Genomic DNA, 27444 nt, shown 5'->3' with positions numbered 1-27444 from the left:
GCTGAGAGGAGCTCAGTCTGTGACTCATACAGAGCCTCCAGGGGGCATGGAGAGGGTGTGTATAGCTTCTGTCCTATCACAAGCAGACCAGCACATTCCTGCCTGAGTGCCTGAGTCCAACAAAGCCATCAGAGGAAAGAAGATTAGATTATATAACAGAGATAATACAGCCACTGTGCAACTAGAAAAGGCTGCAGTAAGACAGACCACATTAGAACAGGTATAGGAACTTATAGGATAGAAGAAATAAGGCTGAACATTTTGTTACAGAGTCTCTTTAACAGTGTAAGAATGGCTGCAGTTTCCACTTTCCCATTAATGAATTTTGTTGTTGTTGGCTCCGCCCACTGTTTGTAACCTTGACACACAGTCACTCAATGACCAAGTTTGTGAGCATTCAGGTTCCTGGCATCAATAATGTGTGAATGGAAGCAGTTTATCCACCAAGGAAATCTGATTGTCTGTTTGTGGCTCCGCCCTTTAGTGAATTTGAACACCAGTCACCCAATGACCAACTCTACCAGGTTTTAGGCCTCTGCGATTAAAGTATAAGAATGGCAGCAGTTTATATATTCCCCTTGAAAATCAATAGGTGAATTTTGATTGGCTGTTTAAGCTCCACCCACTTTCCTGAATATTAATCCCAGTCACCCAGTGACCAACTGTGCCAAGTGTTAATTAACAGTGCCATTAACAGTCTAAAAATGGCTGCAGTTTACATTTTCCCATGTAAAATGAACAGATTAAATTTGATTGGTTGTTTTATGCTCCACCCACTTTCCCTGAATGTGTAACTGTGTCAATTTTGGGGACTCTGGCCTTATCGCTGTGAGAATGGCAGCCTTTGACATTTTTTCCATTGACGTGAATGGGTGAAATCTGATTGGATGTTTGTGGCTCCGCCCCCTTTTCTGAATTTGATCCCCCATCACCCAGTGACCGACTGTAGCAGGTTTGAGACCTCTGCCATTAACAGTGTAAGAATGGCATCAATTTAACTATTTCCCTTGAAAATCAACAGGTGAATTTTGATGTGCTGTTGTAGGCTCCACTCACTTCCGTGAATATTAATCCCAGTCGCCCAGTGGCCAACTGTGCCAAGTTTGATAAAACTGCCATTAACAGTGTAAGTGTAAGGCCTGACAGGCTATTTACCAGCAGATCAGCCCCTATGCCCCAATCAAACACCACCTTCTTCACCCTATGTGGCGTGTCCTCGCTTGAAAGGGAGGTGAGGCAGTAACACCTGCCCAACTTTGGTTACATCCAGGCCTTTATGTGCAAGATCTAGGAGCTGATCGTAGAGCCAAAAAATAACCCACCAAAGCCAAACAAAACTAGAGGACGTTCAGCAAATCCAGAAAACAATCCAAGATCAAACACAGGAAATCAGATATATCGCAGTACAGAGGGCTAGGCAGAAATCAAGGTCAAGAGGCAATCCACAGGTCCGTCCAGGCAGCAATCAGGGAGAGCCCAGTAACAAGCAATAGGTCGGTCCAGGCAGCAATCAGGGAGAATCCAGTAACAAGCAATAGGTTGGTCCAAGCAGCAATCAGGGAGAGTCCAGTAACAAGCAATAGGTCCATCCAGGCAGCAATCAGGGAGAGTCCAGTAACACGCAATAGGTCAGTCCAGGCAGCAATCAGGGAGAGTCAAGTAACAAGCAATAGGTTGGTCCAGGCAGCAATCAGGGAGAATCCAGTAACAAGCAATAGGTCGGTCCAGGCAGCAATCAGGGAGAATCCAGCAACAAGCAATAGGTCCGTCCAGGCAGCAATCAGGGAGAGTCCAGTAACAAGCAATCGGTCCATCCAGGCAGCAATCAGGGAGAATCCAGTAACAAGCAATAGGTCCGTCCAGGCAGCAATAAGGGAGAGTCCAGTAACAAGCAATAGGTCCATCCAGGCAGCAATCAGGGAGAGTCCAGTAACAAGCAATGGGTCGGTCTAGGCAGCAATCAGGGAGAGTCCAGTAACAACGAATAGGTTGGTCCAGGCAGCAAACAGGGAGAGTCCAGTAACAAGCAATAGGTCGATCCAGGCAGCAGTCAGGGAGAGTCCAGTAACAAGCAATAGGTCGGTCCAGGCAACAATCAGGGAGAGTCCAGTAACAAGCAATAGATTGGTCCAGGCAGCAAACAGGGAGAATCCAGTAACAAGCAATAGGTCCGTCCAGGCAGCAATCAGGGAGAGTCCAGTAACAAGCAATAGGTCGGTCTAGGCAGCAATCAGGGAGAGTCCAGTAACAAGCAATAGGTTGGTCCAGGCAGCAATCAGGGAGAGTCCAGTAACAAGCAATAGGTCGGTCCAGGTAGCAATCAGGGAGAATCCAGTAACAAGCAATAGGTCCGTCCAGGCAGCAATCAGGGAGAGTCCAGTAACAAGCAATAGGTCGGTCCAGGCAGCAATCAGCGAGAGTCCAGTAACAAGCAGTAGGTTGGTCCAGGCAGCAAACAGGGAGAGTCCAGTAACAAGCAATAGGTAAATCCAGGCAGCAATCAGGGAGATTCCAGTAACAAGCAATTGGCCCATCCAGGCAGCAATCAGGGAGAGTCCAGTAACAAGCAATAGGTCGGTCCAGGCAGCAATCAGGAAGAATCCAGTAACAAGCAATAGGTCGGTCCAGGCAGCAATCAGGAAGAGTCCAGTAACAAGCAATAGATCGGTGCAGGCAGTAATCAGGGAGAGTCCAGTAAAAAGCAATAGGTTGGTCCAGGCAGCAAACAGGGAGAGTCCAATAACAAGCAATAGGTCGGTCCAGGCAGCAATCAGGGAGAGTCCAGTAACAAGCAATAGGTCGGTCCAGGCAGCAATCAGGGAGAGTCCAGTAACAAGCAATAGATCGATCCAGGCAGCAATCAGGGAGAGTCCAGTAACAAGCAATAGATCGATCCAGGCAGCAATCAGGGAGAGTCCAGTAACAAGCAATAGGTCGGTCCAGGCAGCAATCAGGGAGAGTCCAGTAACAAGCAATAGGTCGGTCCAGGCAGCAATCAGGGAGAGTCCAGTAACAAGCAATAGGTCGGTCCAGGCAGCAATCAGGGAGAATCCAGTAACATGCAATAGGTCGGTCCAGGCAGCAATCAGTGAGAGTCCAGTGACAAGCAATAGGTCCATCCAGGCAGCAATCAGGGAGAGTCCAGTAACAAGCAATAGGTCAGCCCAGGCAGCAATCAGGGAGAATCCAATAACAGGCAAGGGTCAAGGCCCAGAAGTCTATAAACAGGTTCAGAGAGCACCCAGCATTTTTCCTGTTGATGTGAATGGGTGAAATCTGATTGGCTGTTTGTAGCTTCGCCCAGGTGTGCAGTGGGGATGTGAGACCTGCAGAACATATCATCCCAGTTAGTAAGGGATCTGTATTCCGAGTTTCGTTTAAAATTGGGCAAGACGTTTTCAAGTGAGCGCTGCACATACATACATACATATATACATACATACATACACACACACACATTGTATACACACACACATACTGTATACACACACACATACTGTACACACATACACACATTGTATACACACACACACACATACTGTACACACACACACATACTGTACACACACACACACACATTGTATACACACACACATCCAATTTTATATATACAGTACATAGATATCATGTTCTATTGTATATGTTTATATATCTTAAGTTGTATATACAGTATGTTGTTTAGATTGTGCAGCCAGTAGGAGGCTTGAATGCTGTCAGTTGGCCTGAAGAAGTGTTTGTACGCATGAAACTTGTTGCTGTGCTAAGTTTGTTTGATACCTTCATTAGTCTCCTTCAAGGTAAGCTGATGATATATTCAGGGCTGTGGAGTCAGAGTCGAGGAGTCGAAGTCGGAGCAATTTTTGTGTGCCTGGAGTCGGAGTCGGGAGAAAATGCACCGACTCTGACTCCTAATGAATTTAAGCTGTATAGAAAATATGATAAAATGTTCTATTTCTCAGATAATAGTAATCATAAATAATTTATATATACAGTAATAGCTGTGCTTAATCCACAAAAATGAAATCAACCAATCAAAATTAGTTACTTGTGCTGCTTCAATAAAGCAGTCCCCGTATTTTTAAGGTCAGATATACACATCTGATTGTGGCTGTATATATGATGTGTACACAGGAATCTCTTATATATACTAAATAACATCTATGCTGTAAGAATAAAGCCTGATGTGTAGCTGTGTCACTAATAGAGATGGTCAATGAGATGGAAATAATTCTGCACTGATGCTGATTTATGCAAATGTATGCACTCCCTTTGCTGATGAAATCAAATCATTTGATATTTGGTTTGGTGACTACGAATTAAAGGGTACCTGAGACGGATGAAAAGTAAAGTTTTATACATACCTGGGGCTTCCTCCAGCCCCCTTCAGGCTAATCAGTCCCTCGCTGTCCTCCACCACCCGGATCTTCTGCTATGAGTCCTGGTAATTCAGCCAGTCAGCGCTGTCTGGCCGCATGCCGCTTCCACAGCCTGGAACATTCTGCACCTGCGCAATAGTGCTGCACAGGTGTAGTACGCTCCCAGCGGCGGAGTGTGTGCAAGCGCACTACGCCCGACTGGCTCAAGTACCTGGACTCATAGCAGAAGATCCAGGTGACGGAGGAGGACAGCAAGGGACTGATTAGCCTGAAGGGGGCTGGAGGAAGCCCCAGGTATGTATAACACTTTAATTTCATCTGTCTCAGGTTTACTTTGTTACACAGTAGTACTATACTCTACATATGCACTCCCCACAGAGCTGCAGGGAATCCACTGAGAATGTTGTGCACATTGAACACAGAGGTGTTGTCTGTCACCCCTAAACCTGGTTTAGATTGTGCATGAATAATGTGTAATAGAGGAAGAATCTCCTCATTCCCCTGCAGAGTACCTGCACATCACTCTTACATGTACCCACAGTCACATTGCCTAGGGCCTGTTCCATGTTCAGATTGTGCCTGAAGAATGTGTAATAGAGGAATAATCCCAGTGTGTCAGCATAACCCCTTATCAGAGTCCCCTCATTCCCCTGCAGAGTACCTGCACATCACTCTTACATGTACCCACAGTTACATTGCCTAGGGCCTGATCCATGTTCAGATTGTGCCTGAAGAATGTGTAATAGAGGAATAATCCCCTCATTCCCCTGCAGAGTACCTGCACATCACTCTTACATGTACCCACAGTTACATTGCCTAGGGCCTGATCCATGTTCAGATTGTGCATGAAGAATGTGTAATAGAGGAGGAATCCCCTCATTCTCCTGCAGAGTACCTGCATATCATTCTTACAATTCCCCACAGTCACATTGCCTAGGGCCTGATCCATGTTCAGATTGTGCATGAAGAATGTGTAATAGAGGAGGAATCCCCTCATTCTCCTGCAGAGTACCTGCATATCATTCTTACAATTCCCCACAGTTACATTGCCTAGGGCCTGATCCATGTTCAGATTGTGCAGGAAGAATGTGTAATAGAGGAAGAATCCCCTCATTCTCCTGCAGAGTACCTGCATATCACTCTTACATGTACCCACAGTTACATTGCCTAGGACCTGATCCATGTTCAGATTGTGCATGAAGAATGTGTAATAGAGGAGGAATCCCCTCATTCTCCTGCAGAGTACCTGCATATCATTCTTACAATTCCCCACAGTCACATTGCCTAGGGCCTGGCTGATAGATGTTATTTGTTCCTGTCTGTACCTTCTACAAGTACTCTTACCAAAGACTAGTTTTAGTCTCTGACTAAAAGTATTAGAGGCAGAAGATCAACCGGCTAGCCAGGTGTAACGATCGGTGTCAGCAACCAGAGAGAAAATCTGATCCTTGGCGATCTGCAGTATCCCCAAGAATACAGATATACCCGATTATTGAGGATCTGCGGAATCGCCAATAACCAGATATGTCTAACCTCTAGACACCTGAGAGAGTGTAAGTGTTTGGTGCAACAGTAACAACTCTGAGTAAAGACCACCAGAGGAGCTGGCGGCCTATACTCCTGAGGAATTCACCCCTGAGTGGTGGGTGATATTCCTGTAGCCTGTGGACCCCTGAGCAAAGGAACCAAGGCTGGGTTGCAGGAAGCCCTGCTGCTAATATGTAAGGTTTTGCCCTGAACTGGGCTAACGTAACACAGTAATAACACAATCCTAGTCTGGGGTGTGAGGTCCGTATTCACAACACCCTGGAACTAGTCTGGAGTATAACACAAATGATAATACAGTTCCCTAGTCTTGGATGTGAGGGCCTTGATCTCAACACCCTGGAACTATGCTAGAGAATACACAGAAGATACACAGTATTCCTAGTCTAGGGTGTGAGGGCCTTGATCTCAACACCCTGGAACTGGTCTAACAAATAATACAATTAGTACTTTAAGCTATCAAGATTCTGACTCAGTGTGGATTCCCAGCTCCAGCCGGTTCTGGCACACTGTCGAGTCTAGCTAAGGTCTGAGTGCCTTCACGCAAGTGTTAGCAATGGCAGACAACCAGCAACTGACAAGCAGCAGAATATATAGTTGCTGGACTCTGCCGCCCCGCCCGAACCATTCAGCCAATCATGAGTCCTACAGGAGTCAGCTGACCTTCCTGATCAGCTGACACTTCCCCTGCTGGTATAAAGGTCCTGAGTTCAGGCCCGCGCGCGCGTAGCTCTCCATCTGCCTATGTGCACTAACAGACCCAGCCACACCAAGCACATGCTGCTGCATGCAAACCGCCGCGTTGGACGCGGAAACAGCCGCCATGCTGTCAGGACATGCGGCGTCTTTTCCACATTCCACCATACACTACCTGACGCGTGTCTATGCGTGCAAACCGCCGCGTCAGACGCGGAGTCAGCCGCCTTGCTCTTGGCATATGCGGCGGCTTTTCCGCGTTTTCTCACACCAGGTAACTGGTATTGTTTAAAAGGGAATAAATATGGCAGCCTCCATATACCTCTCACTTCAGTTGTCTTGTAAAATTCCTAAGCGTTGGCAGTTAAGAGACGAGTTTCATGTTACATACTTTCAATCAACAAGATTGTAATATGCAAATTAGAGGAGTCGGAGTCGGTGGAATCCTAACCTGAGGAGTCGGAGTCGGTGGATTTTTATAAAGTTAAATCTTTTGGAGCCACAACCGCCAGAACAAAGAAGCACCCAGGTAGATATAAAATTATGTTAAAAACAACTACAATGGAATGAACAGGAGGAATCTTACATCAATAATGACAAGATCTTAGAAATACAATGATATTTATTATGCACTGGCGATGGGTTTTGCGGGTCAGAGCTGCTTCCTCGGGGCAATTTGCAGTGCTTGAGTCCCTGCTGCTTTTGCTTTTGTTTAAGGTGTTCAGTCGCCTCCTTTTCTCAACCCCCAGAACCACACAAGGCTGAGTGGGGCGGTTCTTCCCCACATGCTGGAATTAGCAACCCAGACTTGTGTGAGAGTTTTATACTCGTACACTTATCATTCACCTTACTAACCATACTTCACTGAACGTTCTTCTTGTGTATGATCTCTGCACTGGCTCCATACAAGCTCTTTGCTGAAGCCATTGGTGTGCCGTTGCTGGGCACACGAATATAGCAGGAGTTCTGGCAGAGTCTAGGACCGGCATCTGGAGCCATATTGTAGGGACCAGTGTCCATTATCACCCCAACATCCATACTTCCAGTCTTCAAGCTGAACAAGAGCTTGAAAACAGGAATATTGTGATGAATAGCGGAAAAGCCGCAGCGTGTTCTGACAGTAAGGCGGCTGATTCCGCGTCTGACGCGGCGGTTTGTCCATGTCAGCATGCGTCGGGTTATCTGGAACTAATGGTGCACATGGGAAGGATGGCGTGCGGGCCGCCGCATGTTCTGACAGTAAGGCGGCGGATTCCGCGTCTGATGCGGCGGTTTGTCCGCGTCAGCATGCGTCTGGGTTATCTGGAACCAATGGTGCACATGGGAAGGATGGCGTGCGGGCCGCCGCGTGTTCTGACGGTAAGGCGGCGGATTCCGCGTCCAGTGCGGCGGTTTCCCCGCTGCAACATGTGTCTGGGCTGTCTGGACCTAGTAGTGCACACAGATGGAGAGCTACGCACGCTGCAAGACAAGCTCTTTATACCAATAGGAGGAAGATCAGCTGATCAGGGCAGTCAGCTGATTCCTGCCCAGTCAGTGATTGGTTGATGGGAGCTGGGCGGCGCTGTGGGGCGCTTTACTATATATATCTCCTGCTGTTCAGTTGCTGGTTGTCTGGCGTTGCGAATGCCTATGTGTTAGCACTCAGACCTTAGTCAGATCCTTCAGTGTGGTGGAACCAGGAGGACCTGGGAATCCACACTTAGCCAGTTACTGTATATCATCTGTGTTATTCTCTAGCATAGTTCCAGGGTGTTGAGATCACGGCCCTCACACCCCAGACTAGGAATACTGTATATCATCTGTGTTATTCTCTAGCATAGTTCCAGGGTGTTGAGATCACGGCCCTCACACCCCAGACTAGGAATACTGTATATCATCTGTGTTATTCTCTAGCATAGTTCCAGGGTGTTGAGATCACGGCCCTCACACCCCAGACTAGGAATACTGTATATCATCTGTGTTATTCTCTAGCATAGTTCCAGGGTGTTGAGATCACGGCCCTCACACTCCAGACTAGGAATACTGTATATCATCTGTGTTGTTCTCTAGCATAGCTCCAGGGTGTTGAGATCACGGACCTCACACCCCAGACTAGGAATACTGTATATCATCTGTGTTGTTCTCTAGCATAGCTCCAGGGTGTTGAGATCACGGACCTCACACCTCAGACTTGGCCTTGTTCTGATATCTGTTATGACCTGTAGCTTTCCTGACTATTCTTCTGATCTCTGATTTGGTACCTTGCATATCTGATACTCTGTTGCCGACCCGGCCTGTCTGACCTTCTGGCTGTCACCCCCCCTCAGGGTGTCCAGCCTTCCCGCAGGGGTCCCCTGCTCTACAGAGGGGACACTGCTCCTTATCAGTCAGGGACCCCCTCTCCAGGTGTCCTTGACTGCAGTAGAGTCTTCTCTACTTATTGGACCACCTGCTACCCCGGTGGTCCAAAGGTTACTGTTGCACCAAAACACTTACACACTCAGGTGTCTAGAGGTTAGACATATTTGATTATTGGCGATTCTGCAGATCCCCAATAATCAGGTATATCTGTATTCTTGGGGATACTGCAGATCGCCAAGAATCAGATTCTCTCTCTGGTTGCTGACACCTATCATTACAGAACGCCAGACCAAAACAATATGGACGCACTTAGCACTCGTCTGGACACACTCACCACCTCAGTGGAAAATCTCATCAGAGTGATGAACGGTCAGCAGGCCCAGATCTCTGCTTTATCTGGGTCACTACAAGTCCTACAGACGACTGTCAATTCAGTGCGATCCCCTCCAGTCACAGACTTGAGAATGTCTGTGCCGGAAAAGTTTTCTGGCCATAGATCTGACTTTCAGAATTCATATTTTGAATTGAGGCCTAATCTGTCAGGGACAGAGGCACATTTGTCAAGACCTTACTCACAGGGGATGCTCAAACCTGGGCGTATAATTTACCAACAGGGCATGAAGCACTTTGGTCAGTTGAAGAATTCTTCAAGTCCATGGCCATAATTTATGACGACCCAGACATTGCGTCTACCTCTGAGCGGAAGCTAAAAACCTTGCGTCAAGGCAAGGATCCAGTGAAGGTCTATGCGGCTGAGTTCAGGAAGTGGTCAGTGTCGGCTAGGTGGGGGCTTTTGCACTACTAGATTTGTTTTTTATCGGGGTTGTCAGACGCAGTTTCTGGGCTTATGTTGGGATACCCTGAACCTAAGACACTTGAGGAAGCAATCTCTCTGGCAGTGCGTGTGGATCGTCGGTTACGATACCAAAAGCAAACCCGTGGTAAAGACAGGGTTAGATATGTCTCTTATGCCACGTCTCCACCTACCTCACCGCCACCTGAGCCAATGCAAATTGGTCACTCCAAATTAACTCGTTCAGAGAGGAATCGTAGGAAGACGGAGCAGCTTTGTCTATACTGTGCAGAGGAGGGTCATGTAGTGCGGAACTTTCCCAAGAAGTCGGGAAACACTGCCGCCTAGGTGTAGTGAGAGGTCATACCCTGGGCGCGCAGTCTTTACCTCTACATAATGATCGTCTGTTACTCCCTTGTTCGGTCACATGGGAGGGTCAGACTGCTTCTACGGAAGCCTTTATTGATTCTGGTTCAGCAGCTAATTTTATCGATTACGAGTTTGCAAAAAGATTGGGTATACCCATGCTTCCCTTGAATCAACCAATCTTGGTCACTGCGGTAGATAACTCTCCTCTGCAGAGTAACCGCCCCTTGTCCCAGACTCCTAATGTGCATCTCAAAGTGGGGGTCTTACATGGGGAGAGTCTGCAATTTCTGGTCTTGCATATGGCAACCTCTACCGTCATTCTTGGCATGCCCTGGTTACAAATCCACTCACCTCAGATAGACTGGGTTACGGGTCAGCTAACGAGTTGGTCGTCCCATTGTGATCATCATTGTTTAGCAAAAGTAACCCTGGGTAATACCAACATTCAGGTTGAAGGTGTACCAAGACAATACGCAGAATTTGCTGATGTCTTTTGCCCAAAGTCAGCAGACAAACTTCCCCCCATCGTGCCTTTGACTGTCCTATCGATCTGAGATCTGGTTGTATGCCGCCCGGGGGTCATCTTTATAACCTGTCTGGGCCAGAGAAACTAGCTATGCAGGAATACATCAGGGAAAACTTAGCGAAAGGGTTCATACGTTCCTCTCGGTCACCAGCAGGGGCAGGGTTTTTCTTTGTGAAGAAAAAAGACGGAGGTCTCCGCCCCTGTATTGATTACAGAGGACTGAATAAGATCACTGTGAAAAATCGCTACCCTTTACCATTGATTGACGATTTATTCACACAGGTGACCAACGCCAAGATTTTTTCTAAGCTAGATCTCAGGGGTGCATACAATCTGGTTCACATCAGAGATGGGGACGAATGGAAGACGGCCTTTAACACACCCGATGGGCATTACGAATACTTGGTGATGCCCTTCAGGTTGTGCAATGCGCCAGCCGTCTTCCAGGAGTTAATTAATGAGGTGTTCAGGGAAGTGTTGGGGAAGTTTGTTCTGGTTTACTTGGACGATATACTAATCTTTTCATCCAACCTCTCTGAACATCGCAAGCATGTCAGATGGGTATTAGAGAGGTTACGACAGAATCAGCTGTATGCCAAACTAGAGAAATGCCTCTTTCAGGTAGAGTCGGTAGCCTTCCTAGGTTACATCATCTCCACTTCTGGTCTCTCGATGGATCCAGGGAAGGTTTCTGCTGTCCTGGACTGGCCTCGGCCCGTGGGGCTGAAGGCACTCCAGAGGTTCCTGGGGTTTGCCAATTACTACAGAAGATTTATTAAGGGGTACTCCACCATCATCTCTCCCCTCACCAGTCTCACCAAGAAGGGGGCTGATACTCATCATTGGTCACCTGAGGCTCATACGGCCTTCTCAACCTTAAAGAAACTGTTCTGTTCTGCCCCAATACTGAGGCATGTTGACGTCGCCTCTCCCTTCATTGTGGAGGTTGATGCCTCAGAGGTGGGGGTAGGAGCGGTATTGTCACAGAGGTTAGGATTGCAGGGCAAGCTACATCCATGCGCTTACTTTTCTCGCAGATTTTCACCTGCCGAGAAAAATTATGACATCGGCAACCGGGAGCTCCTAGCCATCAAATTAGCTTTTGAGGAATGGCGACACTGGCTGGAGGGTGCAGAACATGTTATCACGGTTTACACAGACCATAAGAATTTGGAGTATATCGAGGGAGCTAAGAGACTTAGCCCCCGTCAGGCCCGGTGGTCCCTGTTTTTTGCTAGATTTAGATTTAAAATCACATATACTCCCGGAAGTAAGAATGTCAAGGCCGATGCGCTCTCTAGGTGTTTTGAGCCCGAGTCTGTGCAGCCCGCTGCTCCTGAGACTATCCTGCCTCCAAAGGTAGTTCTGGCAGCCACTGAGACTTGGAGAGATTGGTCAACCACTTTGAGTCCCTATCAACAAGATGTTCCAGAAGGGAAGCCAGAGGGGGTCATGTTTGTGCCACTGCCCTTTCGGTTACAAATTCTACAGTTTTTTCACTCTCACAAGAATGCTGGCCATCCTGGAGCCACCAGGACCTACTGGCTAGATGTGCCAGCCCCCAATGAACCTTGGACTCATATTTCCATGGATTTTGTGGGTGAACTCCCTCGGTCTGAAGGCAAATCAGTCATTTGGGTGGTAGTAGATCGTTTCAGTAAGATGGCACACTTTGTCCCTCTGAAAGGACTCCCCTCGGCCCAGAAACTGGCTGATCTCTTCATCCAGCACATCTTCCGGGCTGCATGGCATTCCGGAAAATGTAGTGTCAGATCGGGGAGTCCAATTTGTTTCAAAATTTTGGAGGGCCTTTTGCCATCAATTAGACATGGAACTCGCATTCTCATCAGGCTACCACCCTCAGACCAACGGCCAGACCGAGAGAGTTAACCAATCCCTGGAACAATTTCTCAGGTGCTATGTTGCTGATGCGCAAACTGATTGGGTAAAGTTTTTGCCGTTTGCAGAGTTTGCGCACAACAATTTGAAAAGCTCTTCTTCTGGGTATTCCCCTTTTCAAGTGGTGTCAGGTAGATCACCTAAGTTTGTTCCTTTGCCAGTCGTATCAACTCCTTTTCCAGCTTTGGAGGACTGGCAGAGGGCCTTGAAAGAGATTTGGGGAATGGTTAAGAGGAACCTAGGGAAAGCTTTCCAAACCCAGAAGAAGCAGGCAGATAAACATCGGTCTGTAGAGTGGAGATTCTCCCCTGGAGATCTGGTGTGGGTATCCACTCGTCATTTGGCCTTGAAACAACTGTCACCCAAGCTAGGTCCTAAATTTATAGGACCATTTCCAGTGGTCAAGAAGATTAATAATGTCACACATGCTGTTGATCTCCCAGCCAGCATGAAAGGTGTGAGATCACTCTATGTGTCCCTGTTGAAACCAGCTGTACAGGTAGACTGCTCCCCCCCCCCCTGTGTTGGTGGATGACCAACCAGAGTATGAGATTGAAAAGATTCTGGATTCTCGCCTGGTGGTACTGTGATGAATAGCGGAAAAGCCACCGCGTGTTCTGACAGTAAGGCGGCTGATTCCGTGTCTGACGCGGCGGTTTGTCCGCGTCAGCATGCATCTGGGTTATCTGGAACTAATGGTGCACATGGGAAGGATGGCGTGGGGGCCGCCGCATGTTCTGACGGTAAGGCGGCGGATTCCGCGTCCAGGGCGGCGGTGTCCCCGCAGCAACATGTGTCTGGGCTGTCTAGACCTAGTAGTGCACACAGATGGAGAGCTACGCACGCTGCAAGACAAGCTCTTTATACGAATAGGAGGAAGATCAGCTGATCAGGGCGGTCAGCTGATTCCTGTTCAGTCAGTGATTGGTTGATGGGAGCTGGGCGGCGCTGTGGGGTGCTTTACTATATATATCTCCTGCTGTTCAGTTGCTGGTTGTCTGGCGTTGCGAATGCCTATGTGTTAGCACTCAGACCTTAGTCAGATCCTTCAGTGTGGTGGAACCAGGAGGACCTGGGAATCCACACTTAGCCAGTTACTGTATATCATCTGTGTTATTCTCTAGCATAGTTCCAGGGTGTTGAGATCACGGTCCTCACACCCCAGACTAGGAATACTGTATATCATCTGTGTTATTCTCTAGCATAGTTCCAGGGTGTTGAGATCACGGTCCTCACACCCCAGACTAGGAATACTGTATATAATCTGTGTTATTCTCTAGCATAGTTCCAGGGTGTTGAGATCACGGCCCTCACACCCCAGACTAGGAATACTGTATATCATCTGTGTTATTCTCTAGCATAGTTCCAGGGTGTTGAGATCACGGCCCTCACACCCCAGACTAGGAATACTTTATATCATCTGTGTTATTCTCTAGCATAGTTCCAGGGTGTTGAGATCACGGCCCTCACACCCCAGACTAGGAATACTGTATATCATCTGTGTTATTCTCTAGCATAGTTCCAGGGTGTTGAGATCACAGTCCTCACACCCCAGACTAGGAATACTGTATATCATCTGTGTTGTTCTCTAGCATAGCTCCAGGATGTTGAGATCACGGACCTCACACCTCAGACTTGGCCTTGTTCTGATATCTGTTATGACCTGTAGCTTTCCTGACTATTCTTCTGATCTCTGATTTGGTACCGTGCATATCTGATACACTGTTGCCGACCCAGCCTGTCTGACCTTCTGGCTGTCACCCCCCCTCAGGGTGTCCAGCCTTCCCGCAGGGGTCCCCTGCTCTACAGAGGGGACACTGCTCCTTATCAGTCAGGGACCCCCTCTCCAGGTGTCCTTGACTGCAGTAGAGTCTTCTCTACTTATTGGACCACCTGCTACCCCGGTGGTCCAAAGGTTACTGTTGCACCAAAACACTTACACACTCAGGTGTCTAGAGGTTAGACATATTTGATTATTGGCGATTCTGCAGATCCCCAATAATCAGGTATATCTGTATTCTTGGGGATACTGCAGATCGCCAAGAATCAGATTCTCTCTCTGGTTGCTGACACCTATCGTTACAAATATTACTACAAATTAGCCCCGCTCCCCCCCCCCCCCTTCATTGTCAGTGAGGGGGGGGGCAGGCACCATGTCCTGCCCTGAGATGGTGAGGCCTTCAGAGGAGGCCACATCTCCCAGCCTAGTGTGTGTGGCTGATCAGTGAGGGGGGGGGCACCATGTTATGCCGTGAGATGGTCAGACCTTCAGAGGAGGCCACATCTCCCAGCCTAGTGTGTGTGGCTGATCAGTGAGGGGGGGGGGGGGGGGCACCATGTTATGCCGTGAGATGGTGAGACCTTCAGAGGAGGCCACATCTCCCAGCCTAGTGTGTGTGGCTGATCAGTGAGGGGGGGGGGCACCATGTTATGCCGTGAGATGGTGAGACCTTCAGAGGACGCCACATCTCCCAGCCTAGTGTGTGTGGCTGATCAGTGAGGGGGGGGGGCACCATGTTATGCCGTGAGATGGTGAGACCTTCAGAGGACGCCACATCTCCCAGCCTAGTGTGTGTGGCTGATCAGTGAGGGGGGGGGGGGGGCACCATGTTATGCCGTGAGATGGTGAGACCTTCAGAGGACGCCACATCTCCCAGCCTAGTGTGCGTGGCTGATCAGTGAGGGGGGGGGGGCACCATGTTATGCCGTGAGATGGTGAGACCTTCAGAGGACGCCACATCTCCCAGCCTAGTGTGTGTGGCTGATCAGTGAGGGGGGGGGCACCATGGTATGCCGTGAGATGGTGAGACCTTCAGAGGACGCCACATCTCCCAGCCTAGTGTGTGTGGCTGATCAGTGAGGGGGGGGGGCACCATGTTATGCCATGAGATGGTGAGACCTTCAGAGGACGCCACATCTCCCAGCCTAGTGTGTGTGGCTGATCGGTGAGGGGGGGGGGGGCACACCATGTTATGCCGTGAGATGGTGAGACCTTCAGAGGACGCCACATCTCCCAGCCTAGTGTGTGTGGCTGATCAGTGAGGGGAGGGGCACCATGTTATGCCGTGAGATGGTGAGACCTTCAGAGGAGGCCACATCTCCCAGCCTAGTGTGTGTGGCTGATCAGTGAGGGGGGGGGCACCATGTTATGCCGTGAGATGGTGAGACCTTCAGAGGACGCCACATCTCCCAGCCTAGTGTGTGTGGCTGATCAGTGAGGGGGGGGGGCACCATGTTATGCCGTGAGATGGTGAGACCTTCAGAGGACGCCACATCTCCCAGCCTAGTGTGTGTGGCTGATCAGTGAGGGGGGGGGGGGGCACCATGTTATGCCGTGAGATGGTGAGACCTTCAGAGGACGCCACATCTCCCAGCCTAGTGTGCGTGGCTGATCAGTGAGGGGGGGGGGGCACCATGTTATGCCGTGAGATGGTGAGACCTTCAGAGGACGCCACATCTCCCAGCCTAGTGTGTGTGGCTGATCAGTGAGGGGGGGGGCACCATGTTATGCCGTGAGATGGTGAGACCTTCAGAGGACGCCACATCTCCCAGCCTAGTGTGTGCTTTCACATTCAGCGCACATTATGCTGATCAAGAACAATGATTGGGACGTTCCTGCGGCTCGATAGTTAAGAAGCAGGTGGAGGGGATCGGCTTCTATCTCACAGAATATCAATAGTTCATTTCACAGATCAGCGTTTCTCTGATCTGAAAGTAATTGGCTCTTCTTGTTTTTCCAGGCATATTATATCGCAAGTCATGTGCTTCAGCAGCTGCCTGTCTCATCGCCTCCTCTGGATACCAGTCTTTCTGCACCCCGGGAAAAGTCAATTCAGTCTGCATCAGCTGCTGTCACAAGTCCCTGTGCAACGGACCTCGCTCCAAAAGGAACCGGAACCCTGCAGCAATGCATCATGGGAGTATGGTGGCAGCACTCATAGTTCCACTAATTGTGGCCCTGCTGACAAATCAGCTATAGACATTTCACCACTGGAGACTGCTTTCTGCTGAAGGACACAAACATGACAGGTCACCAAAAATCTATTTTTGTTATATTACTTGCTGGGCCGTGATAAACGTTCTGCTCAGCTGTAAAACTGCACTTTATAAACAGCCAGTCTGCACAGAGAGGAAGTGGAAGCGGCCTGGAGTCATCTGTACATGAGATTGTGTATCTTAGGCTGGGCTTATGTTTCTCCATCTCATCGAGTGACATGGACGGTCACAGGTCAGCTACAGAAGCTTCAGAAAATCTCTGCCACTATCGCTTCCTCTCCACCCCATGGCTCTCCACTGCTATCACCTTACATTATCACATTACATGAGCACTACAGGAAAAATAGAATGGCCCGTAGCCATCAACATCATATATGAACTTCATGTGCGTCTCTTCTCTGTACCATGCATCTGGGAGGACCCGCCTGGCCTGGAGGCCTCTTCTGCTCATCACACTCCCAGGACTCCAACCTCCATTCTCTGTACAATGCATCCGGTGTGACCCTGCCTGGCCAGGAGGCCCCCATTCTTTGTACCATGCGTCCGAGGTGACCCTGTCTGGCCAGAAGGCCTCCATTCTCTTTACCATGGTTCCGGTGTGACCCTGCCTGGCCAGGAGACCTCCATTCTCTGTACCATGCGTCCGGTGTGACCCTGCTGGCCAGGAGGCCTCCACTGCCCATCACACTCTCTGGACTCCAACCTCCATTCTCCGTACCATGAGTCCGGTGTGAACCTGCCTGGCCAGGAGACCCCCATTCTCTCTACCATGGTTCCGGTGTGACCCTGCCTGGCCAGGAGACCCCCATTCTCTCTACCATGTATCCGGTGTGACCCTGTCTGGCCAGGAGACCCCCATTCTCTGTACCATGTATCCGGTGTGACTCTGTCTGGCCAGGAGACCCCCATTCTCTGTACCATGCATCCGGTGTGACTCCTCTGCCCATCACACTCTCTGGACTCCAACCTCCAACAAAGAGTCACCAATGGAAGTCAGGCTTCCGGAAGGCAACTCGTGATTATTTGTTCCACAAATGAACAAAGTGTTGGAATTATAACTTACGATGCAGTCTTTTCCTAGATGACTTTTATCTTATTTTTATTCTGTATTAAATTATGCTAACCTCAAAATCTATGTGAAATATACAACCTGCTATCTCTCTAGGGATGTGACGCACTAGCAGAAGCTCTTCAGTAAAGAAGCTATCAGTCCCTGAATGCAGAGCCAGCAACTGACCATTTACCCCCCTCCAGGCCAGGATCTCTTGTGGCCAACATCAGTCCACAGCCCCAAATAGCAAGTGTAACTGCCTACCCGATACCCCCCCCCCCCCCCCCCATACATGTGTGCCATGTGCCTCAGGCATAGCCTCCCATATTGCAGAGCTTTATCTACTTCCAGCACTAACCAGTCCTCTCCTCTCTGCAGGCACAAGTGTAACTGCCTACCCAGTACCCCCATACATGTGTGCCATTCCTAGAAAGTAACCCCCAGGTCTGCAGGCACGTGTCGCAGCATACCTCTGCTCCTTGTGGCTCCCAGTGCAACTCACGTGACACGCAACATGAACCACAGGGGTGGAGCTACGCTGTCACATATCATGTGACTAAAGAGTACTGGCCAGTGCTGGATGCAGTTGACCCTATATCGGATGTGAGAGGAGCGGGTCCCCGCAGGTCGGCAGTTCTTGGTATGGCACTGATGGCCTTTTCAGCTGGCATGGAGTATTGGGACAGGTTTACAGCAGATATATCAGATGGGAGAAGGGCGGTCCCCGCAGGTCGGCAGTTCTTGGTATGGCCCTGCTGGCCTTTTCAGCTGGCAGGGAGTGTTGGGACTCACAGGTTTACAGCAGATATATCAGATGGGAGAAGGGCGGTCCCCGCACGTCGGCAGTTCTTGGTATGGCCCTGCTGGCCTTTTCAGCTGGCATGAAGTGTTGGGACTCACAGGTTTACAGCAGATATATCAGATGGGAGAAGGGCGGTCCCCGCTTGGCGGAGGCTATTGGTATGGCCCTGCTGGCCTCTTCAGCTGGCATGGAATAATGGGACAGGTTTACAGCAGATATATTGGATGGATGAGGGGCGGCCCCTGCAGGGCAGAAGCTATTGGCTTGGCCCTGCTGGCCTCATACATTCTTCAGCTGGCATGGAGTGTTGGGACAGGATTAAAGCAAACATATTAGATGGTAGAGGGGCATCCCCTTAGGGCGGAAGCTATTGGTATGGCCCTGCTGACCTCTTCAGCTGGCATGGAGTGTTGGGACAGGATTACAGCAGATATATCAGATGGGAGAAGGGCGGTCCCCGCAGGGAGGAGGCTATTGGTATGGTCCTCCTGGCATCATACACTCTTCAGCTGGCATGGAGTGTTGGGGCAGGATTACAGCAGATATATCAGATGGGAGAAGGGCGGTCCCTGCAGGGCGGAGGCTATTGGTATGGTCCTCCTGGCATCATACACTCTTCAGCTGGCATGGAGTGTTGGGACAGGATTACAGCAGATATATCAGATGGTAGAAGGGCGGTCCCTGCAGGGCGGAGGCTATTGGTATGGTCCTCCTGGCCTCATACACTCTTCAGCTGGCATGGAGTGTTGGGACAGGATTACAGCAGATATATCAGATGGGAGAAGGGCAGTCCCTGCAGGGCGGAGGCTATTGGTATGATCCTGCTGACCTCTTCAGCTGGCAGTGTTGGGGCAGGATTACAGCAGATATATCAGATGGGAGAAGGGTGGTCCCCGCAGGGCGGAGGCTATTGGTATGGTCCTCCTGGCATCATACACTCTTCAGCTGGCATGGAATGTTGGGGCAGGATTACAGCAGATATATCAGATGGGAGAAGGGCAGTCCCCGCAGGGCAGAGGCTATTGGTATGGTCCTCCTGGCCTCATACACTCTTCAGCTGGCATGGAGTGTTGGGACAGGATTACAGCAGATATATCAGATGGGAGAAGGGCGGTCCCCGCAGGGCGGAGGCTATTGGTATGGTCCTCCTGGCATCATACACTCTTCAGCTGGCATGAAGTGTTGGGACAGGATTACAGCAGATATATCAGATGGGAGAAGGGCGGTCCCCGCAGGGCGGAGGCTATTGGTATGATCCTGCTGACCTCTTCAGCTGGCATGGAGTGTTGGGGCAGGATTACAGCAGATATATCAGATGGGAGAAGGGTGGTCCCCGCAGGGCGGAGGCTATTGGTATGATCCTGTTGACCTCTTCAGATGGCATGGAGTAATGGGACAGGTTTACAGTAGATATATTGGATGGGAGAGGGGCAGCCCCTGAAGGGCGGCAGTTATTGGTATGGTCCTGCTGACCTCTTCAGATGGCATGGAGTAATGGGACAGGTTTACAGTAGATATATTGGATGGGAGAAGGGCGGCCCCTGAAGGGCGGCAGTTATTGGTATCAGATGGGAGAAGGGTGGTCCCCGCAGGGCGGAGGCTATTGGTATGATCCTGTTGACCTCTTCAGCTGGCATGGAGTGTTGGGACAGGATTACAGGAGATATATCGGATGAGAGAGGGGCAGCCCCCGCAAGGCAGGAGCTATTGGTATGGCCCTGCTGACCTCTTCAGCTGGCATGGAGTGTTAGGACAGGATTACAGGAGATATCGTTTTTTTTGTAGGTTTATAACTGGTCTAGGCCTTTTTAGAAAGTTCCACAAGAACAAAATGGAGAGCATTGTGGTGAATGGAATGATTTATTCACATCTTATAGGAATGGAATCGGAGCTGGACGTGTCATTTCCACAATAAACAGCCCAAAAAAAGCTAAAGTGATAACTGGCATTTGTAAAAAAACATGAGAGCAAACTGGTGCATAACAACGGATAATAAATAATGCTCATTTCTGCCTAGAAACTCTTCAGAGCCCTGGCTAACCCTGAGACCACATCTACCCATTGTTGTCTGGCAACACCACAAAGGGCTCGATTCACCAAGCGGTGCAAAGTGTTAGCACCGTGGTGAAAAGGCCCTTATCACGCCTAAAGTCACTTTAGGCATGATAAGAAGAAACTCGCGTGAAGTTACCGCGCACGCGCGCGCGCAGCGGCCCCGCTTCGCGCGAAGCTCCCATTAAGCCCTATGGGACTTTGCGCGCGCTCTCACGCGCGTACGCGCGGTAACTTCGCGCGAAGAGCAGGAAAAAGCGGTGATAACTCAGTGGTGAAAAGGTCATCACGCCTAAAGTCTTTTAGGCGTGATAACTGGGTTATCACCGCTTTGTGAATCAAGCCCAAAGTCTTTGCTGACCCTGGAGACAGCATCTACCCATTGTTGCCTGGCAACTTCCCAAACACTTGTCTGACCCCAGAGACAGCATCCACCCATTGTTGCCTGGCAACTTCCCAAACACTTGTCTGACCTCAGAGACAGTATCCACCCATTGTTGCCTGGCAACATCCCAAACTCTTGTCTGACCCCAGAGACAGCATTTACCCATTGTTGCCTGGCAACATCCCAAAGTCCTGGCTGACCCCGGAGAAAGCAAGTCAGAATAGGTTACTCAATGCTGCAACCCAAACCATTAACAGGACCAGGGAGTCGACCAGCTAAACACCGGTATTCACCAAGGGTGGGATTTTCAGGCAGACAAAGGACAGAGGCTGGGTCTCAAACTGGATTTAGGCCTACTGGCTAATTTATTGCAAGTACCAGAGCCAAAGTGCATTGCTCTGCAATAAATCATCCAGAAGGCCTAAATCCAGGTTGAAACCCAGCCTCTGTCCTTTGTCTGACCCCGAGACAGCATCTACCCATTGTTGTCTGGGAACACCCCTGAGTCCTGGCTGACCATAAGACAGCATCTACCCATTGTTGCCTGGGAACATAGCTAAATTCTTGGTTTTCTCAAGACACAATTTGCTCACTGTCACCTGGTAAAACCCCCAAAGTCCTGGCTGACTGTGTAGACACTCTGTTCATAGCCTCCCAGTAACATCTCACAACTCCTGGCTGACTGTGTAGACAGTGGGCTTGATTCACAAAGCGGTGCTAACCTACTTAGCACGTCTAAAGTCTTTAGACGCGCTAACCAGGGTGCTAAGTAGGTTAGCACCGGATTTCTCAATCAGATCGTGCGCTAACTTTGCGCACGTAAAGTTTTACGCGCGCAAAGTTTTACGCGCGCTAAGTCCCATAGGCTTTAATGGGCACTTCGCGCGGTGCGCCCTTTGCTCTGTGCAGTACGCGCGTAAAGTTTTACGCGCATAAAGTTTTGCGCGCGTAAAGTTTTATGCGCGAAAAGCTTATTTAGACGTGCTAAGGGGGTTTTCACAGGCGTGCTAACAGTTAGCACCGCTTTGTGAATCAAGCCCAGTATCTGTTATTGGTCACTTCGTAACACCCCACAACTTCTGGGACATGATCTGCTCTCTGTCACCTGGTAACACTGCAAAGGTTTCTGGCTGACTCTGTGGACACTATCTGTTCTATAAGTACTGGAATTCTATCTGCTCATTGTGACTTGGTAACATAACACAAGTCCTTGCTGACCATGTAGTCACTAGCTGCTTTTGGTGAACTGTTAACACTCCAAAAGTCCTAGGACAGGGTTTACTCACTGTTATCTGCTCATAGTCACTCAGTGACATCCCAGAAGTCCTGGCACATGGCCTGCTCACTGTTATCTGCTCATAGTCACTCAGTGACACTCCACAAGTCCTGGCACATGGCCTGCTCACTGTTATCTGCTCATAGTCACTCAGTGACACCCCACAAGTCCTGGCACATGGCCTGCTCACTGTTATCTGCTCATAGTCACTCAGTGACAGCCCACAAGTCCTGGCACATGGCCTGCTCACTGTTATCTGCTCATAGTCACTCAGTGACACCCCACAAGTCCTGGCACATGGCCTGCTCACTGTTATCTGCTCATAGTCAGTCAGTGACAGCCCACAAGTCCTGGCACATGGCCTGCTCACTGTTATCTGCTCATAGTCAGTCAGTGACAGCCCACAAGTCCTGGCACATGGCCTGCTCACTGTTGTCTGCTCATAGTCACTCAGTGACACCCCACAAGTCCTGGCACATGGCCTGCTCACTGTTATCTGCTCATAGTCACTCAGTGACACCCCACAAGTCCTGGCACATGGCCTGCTCACTGTTATCTGCTCATAGTCACTTAGTGACACCCCACAAGTCCTGGCACATGGCCTGCTCACTGTTATCTGCTCATAGTCAGTCAGTGACACCCCACAAGTCCTGGCACATGGCCTGCTCACTGTTATCTGCTCATAGTCACTCAGTGACACCCCACAAGTCCTGGCACATGGCCTGCTCACTGTTATCTGCTCATAGTCACTTAGTGACACCCCACAAGTCCTGGCACATGGCCTGCTCACTGTTATCTGCTCATAGTCAGTCAGTGACACCCCACAAGTCCCGGCACATGGCCTGCTCACTGTTATCTGCTCATAGTCAGTCAGTGACACCCCACAAGTCCTGGCACATGGCCTGCTCACTGTTATCTGCTCATAGTCACTCAGTGACAGCCCACAAGTCCTGGCACATGGCCTGCTCACTGTTATCTGCTCATAGTCACTCAGTGACACCCCACAAGTCCTGGCACATGGCCTGCTCACTGTTATCTGCTCATAGTCACTTAGTGACACCCCACAAGTCCTGGCACATGGCCTGCTCACTGTTGTCTGCTCATAGTCAGTCAGTGACACCCCACAAGTCCCGGCACATGGCCTGTTCACTGTTATCTGCTCATAGTCAGTCAGTGACACCCCACAAGTCCTGGCACATGGCCTGCTCACTGTTATCTGCTCATAGTCACTCAGTGACACCCCACAAGTCCTGACACATGGCCTGCTCACTGTTATCTGCTCATAGTCAGTCAGTGACAGCCCACAAGTCCTGGCACATGGCCTGCTCACTGTTATCTGCTCATAGTCACTCAGTGACACCCCACAAGTCCTGGCACATGGCCTGCTCACTGTTATCTGCTCATAGTCACTCAGTGACAGCCCACAAGTCCTGGCACATGGCCTGCTCACTGTTATCTGCTCATAGTCACTCAGTGACACCCCACAAGTCCTGGCACATGGCCTGCTCACTGTTATCTGCTCATAGTCACTCAGTGACACCCCACAAGTCCTGGCACATGGCCTGCTCACTGTTATCTGCTCATAGTCACTCAGTGACACCCCACAAGTCCTGGCACATGGCCTGCTCACTGTTATCTGCTCATAGTCACTCAGTGACACCCCACAAGTCCTGGCACATGGCCTGCTCACTGTTATCTGCTCATAGTCACTCAGTGACACCCCACAAGTCCTAGCACATGGCCTGCTCACTGTTATCTGCTCATAGTCACTCAGTGACAGCCCAGAAGTCCTGGCACATGGCCTGCTCACTGTTATCTGCTCATAGTCAGTCAGTGACAGCCCACAAGTCCTGGCACATGGCCTGCTCACTGTTATCTGCTCATAGTTACTCAGTGACACCCCACAAGTCCTGGCACATGGCCTGCTCACTGTTATCTGCTCATAGTCAGTCAGTGACAGCCCACAAGTCCTGGCACATGGCCTGCTCACTGTTATCTGCTCATAGTCACTCAGTGACACCCCACAAGTCCTGGCACATGGCCTGCTCACTGTTATCTGCTCATAGTCACTCAGTGACAGCCCACAAGTCCTGGCACATGGCCTGCTCACTGTTATCTGCTCATAGTCACTCAGTGACACCCCACAAGTCCTGGCACATGGCCTGCTCACTGTTATCTGCTCATAGTCACTCAGTGACACCCCACAAGTCCTGGCACATGGCCTGCTCACTGTTATCTGCTCATAGTCACTCAGTGACACCCCACAAGTCCTGGCACATGGCCTGCTCACTGTTATCTGCTCATAGTCACTCAGGGACACCCCACAAGTCCTGGCACATGGCCTGCTCACTGTTATCTGCTCATAGTCACTCAGTGACACCCCACAAGTCCCGTCACATGGCCTGCTCACTGTTATCTGCTCATAGTCACTCAGTGACACCCCACAAGTCCTGGCACATGGCCTGCTCACTGTTATCTGCTCATAGTCACTCAGTGACACCCCACAAGCCCCCGCACATGGCCTGCTCACTGTTATCTGCTCATAGTCACTCAGTGACACCCCACAAGTCCTGGCACATGGCCTGCTCACTGTTATCTGCTCATAGTCACTCAGTGACAGCCCAGAAGTCCTGGCACATGGCCTGCTCACTGTTATCTGCTCATAGTCAGTCAGTGACAGCCCACAAGTCCTGGCACATGGCCTGCTCACTGTTATCTGCTCATAGTTACTCAGTGACACCCCACAAGTCCTGGCACATGGCCTGCTCACTGTTATCTACTCATAGTCACTCAGTGACACCCCACAAGTCCTGGCACATGGCCTGCTCACTGTTATCTGCTCATAGTCACTCAGTGACACCCCACAAGTCCTGGCACATGGCCTGCTCACTGTTATCTGCTCATAGTCACTCAGTGACATCCCACAAGTCCCGTCACATGGCCTGCTCACTGTTATCTGCTCATAGTCACTCAGTGACACCCCACAAGTCCTGGCACATGGCCTGCTCACTGTTATCTGCTCATAGTCACTCAGTGACACCCCACAAGCCCCCGCACATGGCCTGCTCACTGTTATCTGCTCATAGTCACTCAGTGACACCCCACAAGTCCTGGCACATGGCCTGCTCACTGTTATCTGCTCATAGTCACTCAGTGACACCCCACAAGTCCTAGCACATGGCCTGCTCACTGTTATCTGCTCATAGTCACTCAGTGACACCCCACAAGTCCTGGCACATGGCCTGCTCACTGTTATCTGCTCATAGTCACTCAGTGACACCCCACAAGTCCTGGCACATGGCCTGCTCACTGTTATCTGCTCATAGTCACTCAGTGACACCCCACAAGCCCTGGCACAGTTACTTGTCACAAGTTCTGACTGTCTCTGAGACAGTTTCTACTCGTCACCTGGTGACACCATAACCCTCAATGTCACTCAGTGACACCATAACCCTCATTGTTCCCTGTAAACACCTGAGAACTCCTGGCTCACCTCGAGACGCTCTCTGCTCACTGCCATGGGTATCATCTCATAAATACATGCTTGACTTTTTTTCTACTTAAAAATAAATTGTTCAAACTCCCTCTTTACTCCTCACTTTCTTTTTAGCCTACATTATATTTTAGCCCAATGGAAGTACGTTATATGTCTTTCTGTGTAACACCTGCAATATATGTCCCCCTCTGTGTCCTATAATGTCACCTGTCTCCATAAAGCCATGTGCTCCTCTGCTTTCCATGTTCATGCCTGCTTTTCAGATTTATGTTGTGTATGTTGCCACCAATAGTAGTTCTATAAAGGTATTAATAAAGCACAATGAGATCTTTCAGCGTGTGGCCTCACACCTCACTTTCACACAGGCCGTTACGGGCAGATCTTTGGCTTGTATGAACTGGTATGTCCTTCACAGAGTCCTGAGATCTCCCAGTGTTTTGCCTCCTCTCAGGTCCAGAATTTGTGCTGTGGTCAGCAGGCTTGGAGGTGTTTCTCCTCAGAGACATCAGTGGCCTCCTGTAGTTGCTGCTGCTGGCAGCAGAATTCAGGTGGGCTTTCCAAAGCCTCTCCTTGTTGACATGTTCTAGGGTGAGGCGGCAACGAAGGACTTGCAGGAAAACATCTCGGAATTGCTTTGAAGAAATGTTGTACAGAAGTGGATTCACCACCGAGCTGAGATAGAAGAAAGTGTCGGCAACTGGAAGCAGCGTCATGTAAATACGAAAGTAGCGGACAGACCACTCCTGCTTTGGCACGCTGGCAGCCATGATGCGAAGGACTTGGTTGGGCATCCAACAAAGGGCGAGGGTCAGCACAATGAGACCTGTGAAAAGACAGAGAAGACATTTATGAGGACATGATGATGTCACAGTAACTATTTTTATCATACACCTATATGGTTATTATTTCCCTGACAATGAATGATCATAGACAATGCGGTATGTGCAATGTCACCTTGGCCATAGCCAGCGTGAATGGAGAGGGAGGCATACAGCTAAGTAGTAGATGGAATAGATTTCCAGAATTATGTTTATTGATCTGAATCGCTCTGCTGGTTCGCTCTTTATAGAACGTTCATCCAGGACAGACAATATGCTGCAATTCTGAAATGAGGAAAGTAAATCTTACTTGAGATCTTTTCTCCTCTCGCTTTGTTAGAACAAATGAAGGAAAACAAGAGCTTGCAATCTGAGAGTATTGGGAATACAAAGTGACCTGTTGTATTCTCAGAAATGCTGTCGTTTCTATCTCCTATCTGGAATATATATTAAAGAGGAGGATTGAACTCCATCCCCTTTTCCATAAGAAATCTTTACCTTTTCTCGATCATCAGGTATGTATGGTGGCCGGGTGTGAAGTAGGATAGACGGCGCAGGAGTCCTTACGGGGGAAAAAACAATTACGTTTAGGTACCACTAGGGGGTCTTAGGGTTAGGCACCACGGGGGGAGGGGGTTAAAGGGAACCTAAACTGAGAGGGATATGGATGTTTCCTTCTATACAATACCAGTTGCCTGGCAGTCCTGCTGAACTCTTTGGCTGCAGTAGTCTCTGAATCACACACCTGAAACAAGCATGCAGCTAATTCAGTCTGACTTCAGTCACACACCTGATCTGCATGCTTGTTCAGGGGCTGTGGCTAAAGGTATTAGAGACACAGGATCAGCAGGAGAGTCAGGCAACTGGTATTATTTTAAAAGGAAAAATCCATATCCTTCTCAGTTTAGGTTCTCTTTAAGTTTAGGCACCACTGGGGGGTTCCAAGGATTAGGTACCATGGGGGGGGGGGGTTAAGGGTTAGGCACCACCGGGGGGGGGGGTTGAGCTTAGGCACCACCGG

General features: G+C 49.6%; 2 protein-coding genes across 2 annotated transcripts in view; one reads left to right on the top strand and one right to left on the bottom strand.

Moving 5' to 3' along the window:
- The window catches only part of LYPD1 (LY6/PLAUR domain containing 1), a 173973-nt gene extending 156358 nt beyond the window's left edge, over window positions 1-17615 (top strand). The window contains exon 3 of the mRNA XM_068246341.1: window positions 16288-17615. Coding sequence (XP_068102442.1) covers window positions 16288-16526 — 239 coding nt within the window. The 3' untranslated portion in view covers window positions 16527-17615. The remainder of the gene's footprint in view (window positions 1-16287) is intronic.
- A 7782-nt stretch (window positions 17616-25397) lies between these two features.
- GPR39 (G protein-coupled receptor 39) overlaps window positions 25398-27444 on the bottom strand; it is a 292833-nt gene continuing 290786 nt past the window's right edge. The window contains exon 2 of the mRNA XM_068247137.1: window positions 25398-26428. Coding sequence (XP_068103238.1) covers window positions 25950-26428 — 479 coding nt within the window. The 3' untranslated portion in view covers window positions 25398-25949. The remainder of the gene's footprint in view (window positions 26429-27444) is intronic.

Source organism: Hyperolius riggenbachi, chromosome 7 (genome assembly GCF_040937935.1).
Source record: "Hyperolius riggenbachi isolate aHypRig1 chromosome 7, aHypRig1.pri, whole genome shotgun sequence".
In the NCBI taxonomy this organism is placed as follows: Eukaryota; Metazoa; Chordata; class Amphibia; order Anura; family Hyperoliidae; genus Hyperolius; species Hyperolius riggenbachi.
Note: the sequence above shows the minus strand (reverse complement) of the source record. Positions and strands in the feature narration are given on the sequence as shown.